Raw genomic sequence first — 15,954 nt, forward strand, 5'->3', positions numbered from 1 at the left:
CATATTTATTATTATTGAATTTATGCAAGTGGGGCTGGCAACAAAATGCTGCAGTGTGGAGATACTTCTGCTTAGGGTTCCAGCCACTCCATTCCATTCCGCTTCCTTCTGGGTTTTCTGGCTCCTCCCTGTCAATAGTCAGTCAGCATTCCATGGCCACTGAGCATGCTCAGTTCCTCACTGGCCTGTTTTGGGCTCATCTTCTTAAGACCTTTTTTCGTACTTCTGCAAAACCTGGGATTCTCCCAAGCCTGCTGATACCTTCTGCGGGTAGGTGCTGCTGTTTTGGTTACATAAGCAACGGCGCTCATGGCCTGAACACCAGAAATTATGCCGCCTCATCTACCAAATGAACTTGTACATTTGATATATTTTTTCATCTGCCAACAGAGGAACTGCTCACTCCAGTGCAGACTATTGGAAATCATTACATTTCACCCAGATTTCACGTATTTGTATACATGCAGAAAAGGACCTGGATAGGTTTCCAAGGCACCAGTAAAGATCTTGTGGAAAAATTAGTGACTTTTCCCTTACTATAGAAGAAACCTTTTTGTACATTGGCTTCTGGCCCTCTGCAGGAATGCAGACTGTCTATTTGGGGGGGGGGGTTTGGGGTATGTTTTCCTAGTGATGGGGTTATTCAAATGGAAACTTTTGCTGCAGCACTATATTGAAAAATCTAACAAATTGCTGGCATCCTTAAGACAAGACTTAACAAAGAGCAAGAAAGCTACAAGGATGGATTTGAAGGAAATATAGCAACTTAGAAGAGGCAGGACTATGACAGCTGTTATTTCATCCAGGCAAAGAGAGAAGAAGAAAAAGCAATTTCAGCATTGGAAAGGGGCAGTCTGAAAAGTAGAAGGTTAGCAACCCACCTCGAAATGCCAATCACCTCTTTTAATAATATGCTAACAGGTCCAATTGGCTGAGATCAAAATGCAGCCCATTGCCCACATCTGCCAGCATACCTTTTAAAAAGGAACGTCGTGGTTTTACTGCCTCCCTCGGACTGTATAGATAGGGGTGGGTGGGTTGTCAAGTACTTAAGAGGTATCAGTTCGCAGTTGGTGGGGATTCATCCCATGGTAGCTTAAATTTTTATTTTATTTTAACAGAAAGATTATTGCTCCAAATCCAGAAAAAAGTTAGCTGTGCTTAAGCCCCTTTGAAATCAGAAGGGCAGATTAGTTGTTACTAATTTATATGTGCCCAATTAATTTCAGTGGGAGGTTAATATAACGACTAACTTTCTTTTGGATTTGAGCCACTGTCTGCTGAGATGTACACACATACACACACACACACACACACACACACACACACACACTCCCATGCCGTATTTACTCGAATGTACTCAAACGCAATGCACTTCTTTTTTGGCCAAATTACATTGCAAAAATTAGAGTGCACATGAGATTTGATTGCAAGCTTGAAAAGCACCACAGGCATAGCAAATACTTTTTTGGTTTCAAGGGTTTTGAAAATTGAGGCACACATTAGATTCAATGGTGCATTAGATTTGCATAAATACACTATAGCGTTGCGCCTTACCATGTACAGTATGTGGCTTCAGAAACTGAGCTCCACTACATACATCTCTGTGTTGGATCTCCCTGTCTCAATGTTTAGTCCCTAAATGTGAGGAATGATTGAGGGCGCCAATGATCCTGTATACATTGCAGGTAAATGTGTCGGTAAAAACGTCTGAATTGAGATGGACCTCAGTTAGCCAAACAGGAAGACAAGACAAGACAATAAGGAGGCATCTTCACATCAATAGGCCTGACTGGGCCATGTGGTACAGATGTTCATACTCTTTGTGCTACTTGGCACATCACCACACCCGGCTCCTGCATACAGCAGCTTGGGAGCTATAACAGGGAGCTGAACAGTACACAATCCCTTTGAAGCCTTTTAGGTTAGGTTTACTTGCTGTTCCAAGCAAGTAGTCAACACGCCACCTTTGTTTGTTCCTCTCTCACCTGAGGAAGGGGCAAGGTCTGTGGGCCAGAAGGGGGGGTACCCAAAGAGCCACTCCCACTCTATGTTGAGTGTCAAAGAATCATAAAGAAATGATATCGGGTCCCATGGTATTTACTAACAGAATGAACCAACCCTTCCTTCCTTCTTTCTTTCTTTCTTTCTTTCTTTCTTTCTTTCTTTCTTTCTTTCTTTCTTTGTACAAATATTTTTATTAAATATTTCTTATTGTACAAAAACACTTGTGTTGTCTCTTTTTTCAAGTTGTGTTTCCTAGAATTCAGTTTCATTTGTTGTGAGACATTAGTGTTACATACAATGTTAGGTGAGGAAGAAAAGAGGGGGAGAGAGATTTGTTGTGTTTCCTTGATGGTGAGAGAGGTTGGTGGTGGCCTAGGTTGTGGTTGGTTGTCTTTGGGTGGCTGTAGTGAGATTTGTTTTTGTATGTGAGCGGTGTGTGTGTATTTCTGAATCAGGCTAGCCAGAATGATTTGTATACTTTTGGCAGATTCTTGTCGTTGTCCTGTTGGGCTGTGTATGTGATAAAGGGGAGCCATACTGGGGTGAAGGCATCTTCTTCTATTTGTCCCCATGTCAGTTTCAGTTTATTGGTTAGTTTTTCTAATAAGACTGTTTACCATACTATTTGGTACCATTGGTCCATGTTTACTCCTGACAGATTTCTCCAGTGTCTGGCTATGATGTTTCTGGCTGCTAAGAGTAGGTGGGTTATGAGCTCTTTATGATGGGAGTGGGAATTATTATCTTGGAAGATGTTTAGTAGGGCCAGTTCTGGGGTGACGTCTAATACTTGCTTAGTTATTTTGCATATTTCTTGTATGATTGCTGTCCAGAAGAGTTGGGTTTTGGTACATTCCCACCACATGTGGAGGTATGTTGAACCAACCCATGTTAAGCACTCCTATGTCTACTTGACCTCAATGGAAAGTTGGAACAATGGGAATCATACAACACTGATTCTGAGCAAGTAGCACTGGCTGCCATTATGTTACTGGGCCCAATTCAAGATGCTAACATATAAACCCTAAATGACTTGATGGAGCACCTGGTACTTGCGCAATTCTTCTTGCCTGCATAGTGTCCAGTGTGTTAGCCTTACTGAAAGTGAAGGATGAAGAAATGAAACCTGCTCACGCAGCATAGGATTACACTGCTGCTCCACGGATTAGCTTTAAGGACTCTTTCTCTCTCTTTTTACACAGAATGGTCCCCTAGAACTGATCTTAATCCCATCCCTGTAGAATACAATGTCACTCTCATGAACGGCTCCCAAGTCTGCAAATCATGCACAGCTGTCTTGTCTGAATAAGTAACGGCAGGGAATGGCTTTCAATGGGACTCAGAAACTGGCCAGAGGCCAGCTGACAACATACCTTTTCACACATGGAAAAGCCTTGTTAACTCTTTAAATATGATATCCAAAGCAGTGTTTGCACTGTAGGGAGACTGAAATGGAGAAGACCAAGAGCCAGAAAGACAGAGAGCAAGAGAGCTCATAGACTGCAAGGACCCCAGCGGGTGTACAATGTATTCCATGTTCCCCATGGGGTTCATTTCAGTGGAGACCAGGTCAACCAATGTCAGAGCTGGAAAAGATGCCTCCTTGCAATGTAGCCCTTTGCTTTCTTCTATAGGACTGAATAACAGCTTCTTCTTTTTTAACATATTATGGAATTATTATTAAGTAATTGGGAACAAGTCCCACCCTCCTTTGGCAAGCGTTCTCCTAGTTCCCAATTAATTTGCCCCTTCCAAGTTGCCTTGCCAATTGCAGCTCATTTAGGAATGAATGGAAGCCACTGAGAACTAGGTCTGCGCCTAATTAAATTCTAACCTGATTTTTGGTCACCCTAGATCAGGGTTTCCTAAACTTGGGGCTCCAGATGTTTTTGGACTACAACTCCCATCATCCCTAGCTAGCAGGGCCAGTGATGATGGGAACTGTAGTCCAAAAACAGCTGGAGACCCAAGTTTGGGAAACCTTGCCCTAGAACAACATTTTGCTACTGATAGCTTTGGCACTTATTATTTCTGATTCCTCCTTCCTGCCAGCCACTCCTGGTCAGAGGTGAACTGTAGCCACTCCTGCCTCTGGTCACTGCCTACAGGTCAGCTTTGATAATGGCCTATGTGCTTTGGGGTCATGGGCTAGCCCAGGCATCCCCAACCTTTGGCCCTCCAGATGCTTTGGCCTACAACTCCCATAATCCCTAGCTAACAGGACCAGTGGTCAGGAATGATGGGAATTGTAGTCCAAAACATATGGAGGGCCAAAGGTTGGGGATGCCTGTGCTAGCCTCACTCCCTCCCCAGCCATTTTGTCATTTTTCTTTGGTGTCAAAATATTCCACCCTGGACAAGAGCCCTTACTTGTAGGCTATCTCATGGAATTGCTCAGTGGAAGATTCAGTGAGATGCATAAATGACCTGGGCCTACATTTAGAATGCATACCCAGTGGAGACAGGGAACTGTCTGAAGTTATGTTCTCCAGCAGAGGAAGCCACTCCTGTGTGCATTCCAGTTCAGCAGCTCACTGGAAGAGATGCATGGCACATCCAAGTTTGTGCAGCCCTTTTCTCCTCCCCTGGCAGGGCTGGAGTCAGTGCTATGACTTAAGTATTGTTATTAATAATAATGAGGAATTGTGCAAGAGGGAAAATAAAAGAATGCATGGATAGTAGCCAGGGAATGACGTGCCTCATCTGACGCTTGCATAGGAAAAAATAGGGAACAATTGCAGGGAAATGAAAGTGAGTTCACTTGGAGCGCTGAGTTTAGCTCCTGCTCCCCCTTGAAAGTTTTTCATGAAGTTGGGGGGGGGGGAAGTGTGCGTGAGAAAAGAACAGAATGAGCAGAGGTGCTCACAGTTAAATGGCATCAGTATTCAGTACTTGAACAAATAAAATAAAATGGTTCAGAATTCAAACTGGGTTTAAAAAAATAAAAGGAAAGAACTGAGTATAATTCTGGGGGGTGGGGGGGCTTCACAGGTGCATATATCTTAGCCTGTTTTGTATCTTACGTACTGATTTTGTATAATGATTTTACTATATACTACTTAGATGCATCAGCTTCAAGCAATAAATAAAGTAGCAGGTAAATAAATAAATGATATGCATTGCTCTAGTCTCTCATCACTCAACACTACATGATTCTCATCTGAAGGCAAGAACGCTTTCCATTGTGTGAGAGCTGAAACTGGGCGATATGCAAAAAAGATGAATCTGGGTGACTTGCTCAACATTTGATGATCAGCTCCCTATTTGGAAGATTTTTTTTTAAAAGGCAATATTGGACATACACTCAGTTGTCAAGGTATTTAAAAGATCATATATTAATGCTATCCGCATAGCAACAGAATGGGTGGCAGGCTTTACTGCATTATAGAGTCTACCATGGCCTCCAGAGGAAGATAGCTCAAGCACCAGGTGGCAAAAATTAATCCTCCGAGGTTCTGTTTTCAAGGCATTAGAAGCTAGCTCACTAGTTGACTCTGTTTGAGCCACTCCATCATATATCCGAAAAATTGCAATGCAGTGTGGGAAGCCTGAAGTTTTCCAAGGCTTGTTTTTGAAAAAGGAACATGGTGCAGAAACATTCCCCTGTGGAATACTGGGACACAGAGTCAAAACACGAGACTCAACACAGGCAGAACCATCAAGGATTAAACTTCCAGGCAGTGCATACATTTTCAGCGTCCAAATAGTAAAAAAAGGGGGAAAAAGATATATATATATTTTCCCCAGGGAGGAAAGAAATAACAATAATTTCCCTATTCTGTTTTGTTTAGAGATATGTTTGCTTTAAAGCATTCTTAAATATTCTTGCAGTGGAAATCTCATACATATGCCTACTCAAATGGATGATCATGACGAAGTCTTCTTAGGCTTCTTTTACATTCATCTTTATTTATATATACTTGTTCAGATTAATGCTCAGTCAGTACACAGCGACCTTTGCTGTGCCTTCAGTGATGATATTATAAGCGGCAGTGGGCTACGATGGCTGATGACTTCAGAACCAAGAACAATGATTTTAGATTGTTAGGCTATCAAGTGAGGCAAGTTATAATCCAGGTGACTTAATCTGTGGACTCACTTTAGAAGAGTTTGGAAGAAGAGTTTGGATTTGATATCCTGCTTTATCACTACCCTAAGGAGTCTCAAAGCGGCTAACAATCTCCTTTCCCTTCCTCCCCCACAACAAACACTCTGTGAGGTGAGTTACAGATGGGTAGCCGTGTTGGTCTGCCATAGTCAAAACAAAAAAAAATCCTTCCAGTAGCACCTTAAAGACCAACTAAGTTAGTTCTTGGTATGAGCTTTCGTGTGCATGCACACTTCTTCAGATGAGTGTATCTGAAGAAGTGTGCATGCACACGAAAGCTCATACCAAGAACTAACTTAGTTGGTCTTTAAGGTGCTACTGGAAGGATTTTTTTTTTGTTTTGTCTGTGAGGTGAGTGAGGCTGAGAGACTTCAGAGAAGTGTGACTAGCCCAAGGTCACCCAGCAGCTGCACGTGGAGGATCAGGGAATCGAACCCGGTTCACCAGATTATGAGTCCACTGCTCTTAAGCACTACACCACACTGGCTTTAAAATAATTGATTCCATTAGCTCTTGTGTTTGTAAGGAATACATAATGACCATTTTCACATTCAGCATACAATAAGCAAACCTGAGACTTACCTTGGAAGAAACCAACCACCTTAAAATAGTTGCTACCTGGGCTTTCAACTCTACTGCAGCATTACAGTGCAATTCTATACATTTCTACTCCGAAGTATGGCCCACTGAGTTTAATGGGACCTACTTCCAGGTAAATCTGTATAGGATTAGAGTCTTACTATTATAAAGGACACCAATAAACTTTGATATATTTTCAACCAAGGTCTCTTGCACAGAGTCAAAGCACTACTTACAATCCGAGGCTTGAAGGGCGGCTTGATTTTCCTTTGCTCTAGAAGAACCCAGTCAATCTCCTTAAAGAAAGGGTGTTGCTTAATCGCATCTTCACCGTTCTGAGATGCCACACAGCCAAGTCGCTTATTTGGGTTTTTTGTCATGAACTAGAGGAAAAACAAAAGGTACCAAACATTTGTTGCATAGTGGGAAGTTGAACCAATGAAGCAACAAGGAGCAACAAGTTCTTGGATAACTCAGTTGGCTAGAGAAGGGGTTGGCAAGGCTTACCAGCTATGGGCCGGATCACTCCCATGGAGATCGTCCGTGGGCTGGACTGGCACAGTGCGACTCCAGAAATCACGTCTGTCCATGTCCGTGGCACCGGAAATCGCTTCTGTGCATGCCCAGATGCTGAAAATCGCACTTGCGCAGAAGTGATTTCTGGTATCTGTGCATGTGCAGACACGATTTCTAGCACAGGTTGGCGAGTCCCTGCACCATGCTGCGCCAGTTTAGCGCAGCGCACGGGGGACTCGCCAAGCAGGTGGCTCAGTTCGGGGGTGGCTCAGGGGCCGGTAAAACGGTCTTTGTAGGTTAAATCTGGCCCATGGGCCGCACGTTGCCAACCCCTGGGCAAGAGTGTGGTGCTGGTTGCAGGTTTGATCCCTGTAAGGGACAGCTGCATATTCCTGAATTGCAGGGGATTGGACTAGATGATCCTGAGGGTCCCTTCCAATGCTATGATTCTTTCTTTCTGAGTCAACAGGTCAAGAAAGCAGAGAAGGCCCACAAAAATATTCAGTCTAAGCTGCTCTTTCTGCTGCCCCAATCAGCAACCACTGCATCCTTTTACTCCCTGTTGGGTACCAACGAAGGGTAGGCTAGCAGGAGACGTCTTTCAAATAAGTCTTCATCATACATAATTAGACCACTGAAGACACTACCTGGCAATGGACCAAAGCCAATCCCAGCTATCAGATGAGTGTACCTGTTTCCAAGCACCCATTTGTTGCATGCACATGTTGAATTTTAAGGTCTGAAAGTTTAATGCCTGAAGCTGTGAAAAGAAAGATGCATGGCTGAGAGTAAGCTACTTTGTTGTAGCACTGAAAATAAGCCACCTCCCCCTTCTGTCTGGTAAAAGCTTCTGTGTAACTTGCTGTGGCATGGTGCTTTGCATGTAGAAGGTCCCAGGTTTAATACCCCGAAATTCATCCCTCTGGCTAAGGAGCTGAGCTCTCCAGGCAAACTGTAAGGTCCTCATTTTAGGAACATAGGAAACAACTTTTTACCAAATCAGGTCACTGGCTCATCTAACTCAGGGCAAGACTTTTCATCATCATCATCATCATCAACAACAACAACAACAGATACATAAATAAGCTAGGTAAAGGTAAAGGGACCCCTGACCATTAGGTCCAGTCGTGACCGACTCTGGGGTTGCGGCACTTTTCTCGCTTTATTGGCTGAGGGTGCTGGCGTAAAGCTTCCGGGTCATGCGGCCTGCATGACTAAGCTGCTTCTGATGAACCAGAGCAGCGCACGGAAACACCGTTTACCTTCCTGCTGGAGTGGTACCTATTTATCTACTTGCACTTTGATGTGCTTTTGAACTGCTAGCTTGGCAGGAGCAGGGACCGAGCAACGGGAGCTCACCCCGACACGGGGATTCGAACCACCAACCTTCTGATTGACAAGTCCTAGGCTCTGTGGTTTAACCCACAGTGCCACCCGCGTCCCTTCCATAAATAAGCTAGTCCCTGTCTATTCTGATTGGCAGCAGCTTTCTAAGGTCTCAGGTGAATATACTGATCCCAGGTCTACTGCATGGGATCCTTTATCCCAGGCATGGGGAATCTGGACTCTACAGATGTTGTTAAGACTACAAATCCCATCATTCCCAGTCATTGGCCATGCTGGCTGGGACTGAGGGGAGCTGGAGCCAAACACCCATCTCCAAAGTCAGAGGTTCCCCACTCCTGTTCAACCAGAGATGCTGGGGTTTGAGCCTGGGATATTCTGCATGCAACAGATATAAAGCTATGGCTTCACCTTCCTCATATTATTCTCATTTTGAAGGGAAGCAAGCCTAAGCCTTATGAAAAACAAAAACAAAAAAGGGTTTGAATTCCCAGAAGTCACAAGATATTTAAACATTTTTAAAAATAACTTTAGGGCTGTGTGTACTGTCAAGAAGCCTCTGCTGCAAAATGGGATCTCTGCCAACAAGGATTTTAGTTTGGGCTTGGAGAAATTAAATTCCAGGTTCTCATAGTTTTTGATTTCAAAGCATCTGGGGTTGCTGAGATTATAAAACGTTTCTGGAAAACAGAAACAAACTGCATAGAAAATCAGCTGAATAGAAAGCAAGGTCCATTCTGCAAAAGCTGCTAAAAGAAATGCTTTTCAACGACTTAATAAGACTCTGATTTACAGGGCCTGACGAACAAAACGCATGTCTAACAGTACAATGCGAGGAAACAAAGCGTTCCAAAGCTAATCCCTTGCTAATTTTCGGCAGTCAAGTACATAGACGCCCCTTCATTTCCTCTGTTCTTCCTGCTCCTCTGTTAACTGCATGCCGTTAAAGTACAAGGCGAAGAACACAAGTTTCAAACACAAAGCTAAGCCTAAAACTTCTTTTTTTCCTTGGGGTGTGGGGTGGGGAGAGCCAGAATCCTTCATATGTGTTGTGCAAGATGCAACTCTTTTGGTTCTGGGTTTCACTTAGCACATCCTGTTAGTGGAAGCCCTGTGCAAGGACTTCCACTTGTGCAAAAGGACTTTCTCTCGTTTCCTCCCACGACTACAGCGCCCCCTGAAATCGGTTCAGTGGGTGGGGAGAAGGGGAGGCGCTGCTCCATCTGACAAGCAAAAATGCTTGCGCAGAGAGAATGTTAGTAATAGCGCAACAGTGAATGCCACCCATAGGATCGGGTTTTTCCAGACCCCCATGAAATCAGTGGGAGTTAGGGATACTTCAAATGGTACAGCCCCCTACTGAGGTCATCCAAGGTTCCTCAAGGGGCGGGCAACATTCTATGCAACAAGCAGAATGTTTGCCAATAGTTTGCCATGCTCCAATTGCGTGGGAAGTTTTTATGCCAGTGATTGGATGGGCGGAAGTCTCTTTGGTGGGCTCCACGTGGGGAGCTGAAACTTCTCTTTGAAGCAGTGACGCTTCATTTTGGGTCAAAATTTGTCTGCATTTCTTGTCACAACTTTTTTTTTTTAAAGAAAATGGTTAGCATCTTTGTGGCCTAAGGTGTGGCATGCAAGACATGGACAGCAGCAGGCTGTTAGCATTCCAGGCCCAGATGCCCAAGTACTTGGAGCAGAGGTGTTGAGAAACAGGGAAGACAGTAGGGTAGAAGAGCAGTCGAACAGCTGAGACAGAAGCACAGGACTGGGGTGCTTGGGGTATGTTCCTTCCTAGAACCCAGTGTGTGCTGGCAGTATTCACTTTCCAGCTTAAAATGCCTGCACTTCTCTGATGAGAAGCCACAGTAGGGATTTGGTGCCTGATCTGCAGGGCTCCTTGTAGGAACCTGTTGGTACTCAACACTAAGAATGAATGATAGACCTGGATAAGCTGTTTGGTGGAAAAACAGTAGTTTAGCTATCTTTAATTGTATCGGGAAGCTCTCAATGTCTAGTGCATCTTGTCAACCCAGTCAGATAGGTGGGGTACAACACATTATTATTATTATTATTATTATTATTATTATTATTATTATTATTTTGGTTTGTTGCTTCTGGTTTAACTTTGAGCTTTTATCTTGAAGTTTTATCTTGTGACCCACCCTGAGATCTTTTGATGAAGGGTGGTATATAAATATATAATAATAATAATAATAATAATAATAATAATAATAATAATAATAATTATCTTGAAATTAAATGAATTTTGCAGAGAGGATACACAATCCTATGCAGGCTTTCTTGGGAGTTAGGTCCCACTGAAACCAACAGGACTTATTTCTAAGTCAATGTGGCTAGGATCCATAGTCCGTTCCAGTGTTTTGGATCAGGGCCCAAAGCAAACCTGCAGGCTGAGTTTCTTGAATTACATAACCCTTCCCCTACCGTAGCAAGACATGTGCAGTTGGCAATGTCAGCCTGATAAGGCCATTTAGTCTGCTTGTGTTTTCCTTTTCCCTGAAACATGATTCTCAAGTGCACATTGATGCAGCATACAGCCACAAAGAACACAAACATTTTGTCCCTTTCCCACAAGAAACGTAATTCATTCCAGACCCCCTTATACGGATAGTAGCACTCTGAACTGCAGTTGAACTCCCAGTGGTGGCTGCTCTTAAACTGCTGTAGTGAAAAGGGAAGGGGAGTCAAATTTAATAAGGAAGAGCAGGGGGGAGAGGGGGGGAGAGAGAAAGGGACAGTCTCTTACAGCTTTCAAAATGCTAACAGCTTCTTTGCTAAGCCACACTGGATATAGCACATCATCATGCAAGATGGATTCAAAGAGGTCGTCTTCATTGTCAGCTTCGAAGGGGGGTTGGCCAGCCATCATTTCGTACATGAGGACACCCAGCGCCCACCAATCGACCGAGGGACCGTATTCCAATTCCTGAAGAATCTGTTATGGAAATCGGGAAAGAAAGAAATGCGTTGAGAGCCTGAGAGAAGCACGCTGCCCCTTAGAACAACTGTGAAGTCCAAGGCCCATTGAGAACACGACATATATGATCTTTTCAACGAAAGCAATACTCTATTTGTGCACATGTATAACAAGGTGGAGCCTTGCGCTTGAACACTAGCAGATAAAGGGAGCTTCATCAGTGGCATCACACAGTATTTCAAAGGCGTGGGACCCAGCCTCATGACAACATTTGCATAATATTGGCACATGCTAATTAATATGTATATATGCCTCTGCCCATACGAAGATGGTGAGTGACTGGGGCTCACCAACAATTGTGCGCTGCTTACAGGGCGGCTGGGTGCGCTGCAAAGTTAAAAACAAACACTTTTTTAAGTTCCCAAAAATGGAGAGAAATGGATGCTCTCCTAGCGAGGCTTGCCTTGCACCAACTTTTATCTATTTTTAGGCACCAGGCAAAGCCTTTCCTTTTTCACCCAGGGTTTTAGCCCTTAATTTGAAGGGTTTCAAGAACTTGTGGCCTCTTTTAGTGGGGCACAATCTATAATAAGAACAATGTAGGGTAATTGGGGCCTGGCACAAATGGCCTGGGGTTTAGGCCCCCTGGGTCAGCCTCCAAAAATGCCCTTGAGATTCCACCTTCCCCACTTTGCAGAGTGTGGACATGCTTATCTCATTTTCCACATTTCCCACCCATCCCAAAGTAGCAGGGTGAAGTTATATTCCATGGCACTTGATAAGGAAAAGAGTTAAACGATGGAATTACAGTTTACAAGCATTCTGTTCCTAGTATAACAGAAAATTCAATTTGTTTCTTTTCCCTTTATTTTCTAAATAAAAAAGAGCATATATTACGTTCTTTGAAATGGTTTATCCACGTGGCGCAACTGACCAGTTATTTACACGTGCTCATTCTCTGGCTCATGTGTGCCAATGACGGCACAGAGATATTCCTGCGTCAGCTAGAAGAAAACATGTACCTGGGATTGCAGCAGTGCCCACAATCCCAGTTGCTCTGACAACGTGCCACAGAAATCATTGGAAGGGCTGCAATCCCATCATGGCTGATGGCAAGGGTGACCCCAGGTTTCTGTGAGACTGTTTTCCCAGCCACCAACATGCAGAAACCCCAAAATGGTTGCATGGAGGGGACTGGGCAAACTGATCCTTTGTGCTCAAGCCAGCATTATGGAAGACACTTCCCCATAGTTTTAGGCATGAACTGCGATACCTCTGGAGCTATGTAGTCTGGCGTTCCACAAAAGGTAGTAGTCGTTACTCCATTCAAGATCCCTTCCTTACACATCCCAAAGTCAGCCAATTTGCAGTGACCTTCTGCATCCAGAAGAATATTGTCCAGTTTCAGGTCCCTTGAATAATAAAGAAACAGGAGGGTCATTCTCTCATGAAATTCTACTCAATGTTGATCCAGAGCAGAACTCCTACGTATAGTTAGCAGAGTAAAAACTTGAACATGTTGCAGGATTCCCAAAAATAGACCAGAGGCAATTATATTTCATCCAGCAGAGCTTTACTGCTACTGAAGGCAAATGAGAATAATGGTCACAAATCCAAAACATTCAGGATTGGCACTGTCCAAAAGAAATCCAGTTGCAGCAGACTTAACTTAAACTTACAATAACTCATAATAAGTCTAAACCTTAACACTAAGCATACTATGTACAGAACACCATACCAGAAGGGAAAGCGATAGAAAGAGAAAGTGAAACCAAGGCTCCTTCTGGCCTTACTATTATAGTCAGCATGATCTTGACAGAAGAGATAACAGAACCAGTTTAAGCCAGCTGTACTCAGCTTCTCTGAAGGAATAACCCAAACATCATGAACCTTCTGCTTGTTTCTTGCACACAGAGAAGCTTCCAGAACCCCCTTGGATTAATTAGAATAGGAAAGATCTCTACACATCAGATCAATACTAAGAAATGCAAACTGACATATTCCACCTTCGCAGAAGTCAAGTTTCTTTCATTGTTTAGAAAACTCAGGATAGTTTATTCTCATTTAGATCATGAGTGGGGAATCACCTTCAGCAGCTCATGGGTCACTTCTGGGCAAACTCCCAGAGGCCACACGCTGGCACCACGCTAAACGGAGCCCAATTCTCAAGTGAGCAGCGCGATCAGGGTAAATTGGGACTCTGCTTATGGCAATGTCCTTGCAAAAATACCCTAAAGGATCCTTATCACCGCTGGAAAAACCCTACCCCGTCCCGCGATCCCATGCTAATTTGAGTGAAAAGGGAAAAAATCTGTTAACACCTTACAGGATTAGACATTAATGAGGTATGGGGTTAGGAACAGAGCTTCTTGGAACCTGCTCACAAGAACAGCCAACTTTCTCACTAATTGACTCTCTTAGTTAACAACTGCTGGGCTCAGGAACACATCCATCTTCCCTTTTACTGGTTTCACTTTACGAATGACAATCTGCTTTTAAATCAGACCTTTCTCAAAGATATAATGCTGGATAATTTAGAGGACAACTATCCATTAAATCTCTCTTTCTTTTTTTGTGGTCTTAGCTTGGAGACCAAAAGAGGGGTCAGCCCAAAACTAGGGAAGGCGAATTCTATTCACAGTGTATTAACCCATGGAAACAAACAGCTTGACCAGGAAAACCCCTGGCTTGTGAGAATGAAACAGTGATGTATTAGGCTGTATTTCTTCAAAAACCAGTTTGCTGGTATCTCACATCTGGAGGATTCAGTCAATTTAAACTACTGAGTGCTGGACATTTTCTTTTTGGGGTGGGTTGGGGCAGGGAAAGAACAGAAGGCCTCAAATACCTATCACCACATCAAGAATGTGCAAGCAGGGCTGAGGAGAGGCCTATACAGTAACCTTGATATTGGTTGGCAGTAAGAAACCGTTTCTGGCAGGAAACAGTTCTGCCAAGTGTAAGCGAGCCAAAAATATGGGTAGATTGATGCCCTCTCTCACATGCACACTTTCTCTCACACAGAAACAGGCATTCACACACATTGATACTGGCTTGGTTTGGACAACCTTTCCTGGCCTCCTAAATTGTGGCTTATGGAACTGGGCATGGGCTTCAGGATAGGGATGGAAGGCTTTGCCAATTTTAGATCTCCCAGTTTCTCTTCTTTACAATCATAAATTCGGTCCTCCATATTTTTGTGGCAATTTAAAAAATGCATCAGCCATATAGTGTGAATTTCTTCTAATAAACACATTTTTATATGCAGTTTTGACTAATGTGCATATTTTTGCAACCAATTTCCCCCGTTGTAATGCATTTCCCCCCGTCTTTTCAACAATACATTCAATTATTCAATTATATTGTTTCATATGCCCAGCTTCCTCTAATATTGCACAGATTTCTTTATATGAAGCTGCAATAGGCATGCATCTACAATTTTTGGGAACGTATTATTTTATTTTTAAGATTTGTGCCTGAACTCTCCAAGTTTTCAGAGTGGCTTACAAAAAAAATGTTTTAAAAAAACAAAACCCAAATCATACAAATTATATGAATCCAAATTTTCTACCAAATGCATGGAATTCTGTCATGTGGGATGATTTCTTGGTGCATTTCTAATCAAATTGCATTTCTAGATTTCAAGTTAGCCTGCTTTGTACCAAATTCTTCCTTTGGTAGCCCTTCTGTCCCAGCAAGCCTGCTGAGTTTAAATCCGTTTAAGATTCCTTTCTCCAAGCTTTGCCCTTAAAAGAAAAAATGCGACTTGTCCTTTTTTACTAACCAGAAAAATATTATGACGGTAAGCTGTTATGCAATTTTTATAAAACAGATAAAATAAACACTTTAGAATAGAGGCAGTGAGGTGTAAATTAAAGCTTTTTACTATGCATGGTCTTAATCCTTCCATGCAAAACCGCTAGCAAGCTTTACCTGGAAAAAAAGCCGCATGTTGAAAGATGCTGAAAGGATGGTATGACACTCTTACATTTTAGTCAGGTGAAGAATGATGGTTGAATGCTTGAAAAACAAGGTCATCGTGTCCTCAGAGGCCAAATATTGTTGTTGAGTTTTGCATTTGTATCAATTGACGAGGTGAATTTGACTTATCAAACAGCACATTGCTTATTTTGCTCAGGTGCTTTCAAGTTCAGGTATGGATAAAATGTCAGGTTAGCGTGTCTTGCAAATGAATTGAAGACTAATGAAACTGGTTTTCAGGAGCAAGATTATCTAGGGAGACTGGAGTATCCAGTTCCTTTGCCCACGTTTGCCTCTCCCCCACTCACACTGGAAAAAGAAAAAGTATTGAAATAATCCCCCATATTATTCAATTACTCTAAAAAACACACAAGATATAACATAGTCACTAATTTTAAGAACAGATGGCACTGTACATGTGTGAAACATTGGTGTTCTTATTTAATAAAGAGGATCTACACTGGCTCCCAAGCATAAGTCC

General features: G+C 42.9%; 1 protein-coding gene across 1 annotated transcript in view; it reads right to left on the minus strand.

Annotated features, from left to right (window-relative positions):
* Positions 1–15,954, minus strand: part of PRKCE (protein kinase C epsilon) — a 323,740-nt gene that overhangs the window by 15,032 nt on the left and 292,754 nt on the right. The window contains exons 12-14 of the mRNA XM_028724832.2: positions 12,766–12,904; positions 11,322–11,510; positions 6,931–7,077 (exon numbers count right to left, since the gene is read on the minus strand). Coding sequence (XP_028580665.1) covers positions 6,931–7,077; positions 11,322–11,510; positions 12,766–12,904 — 475 coding nt within the window. The remainder of the gene's footprint in view (positions 1–6,930; positions 7,078–11,321; positions 11,511–12,765; positions 12,905–15,954) is intronic.

Source organism: Podarcis muralis, chromosome 3 (assembly GCF_964188315.1).
Source record: "Podarcis muralis chromosome 3, rPodMur119.hap1.1, whole genome shotgun sequence".
Classification (NCBI taxonomy): Eukaryota; Metazoa; Chordata; class Lepidosauria; order Squamata; family Lacertidae; genus Podarcis; species Podarcis muralis.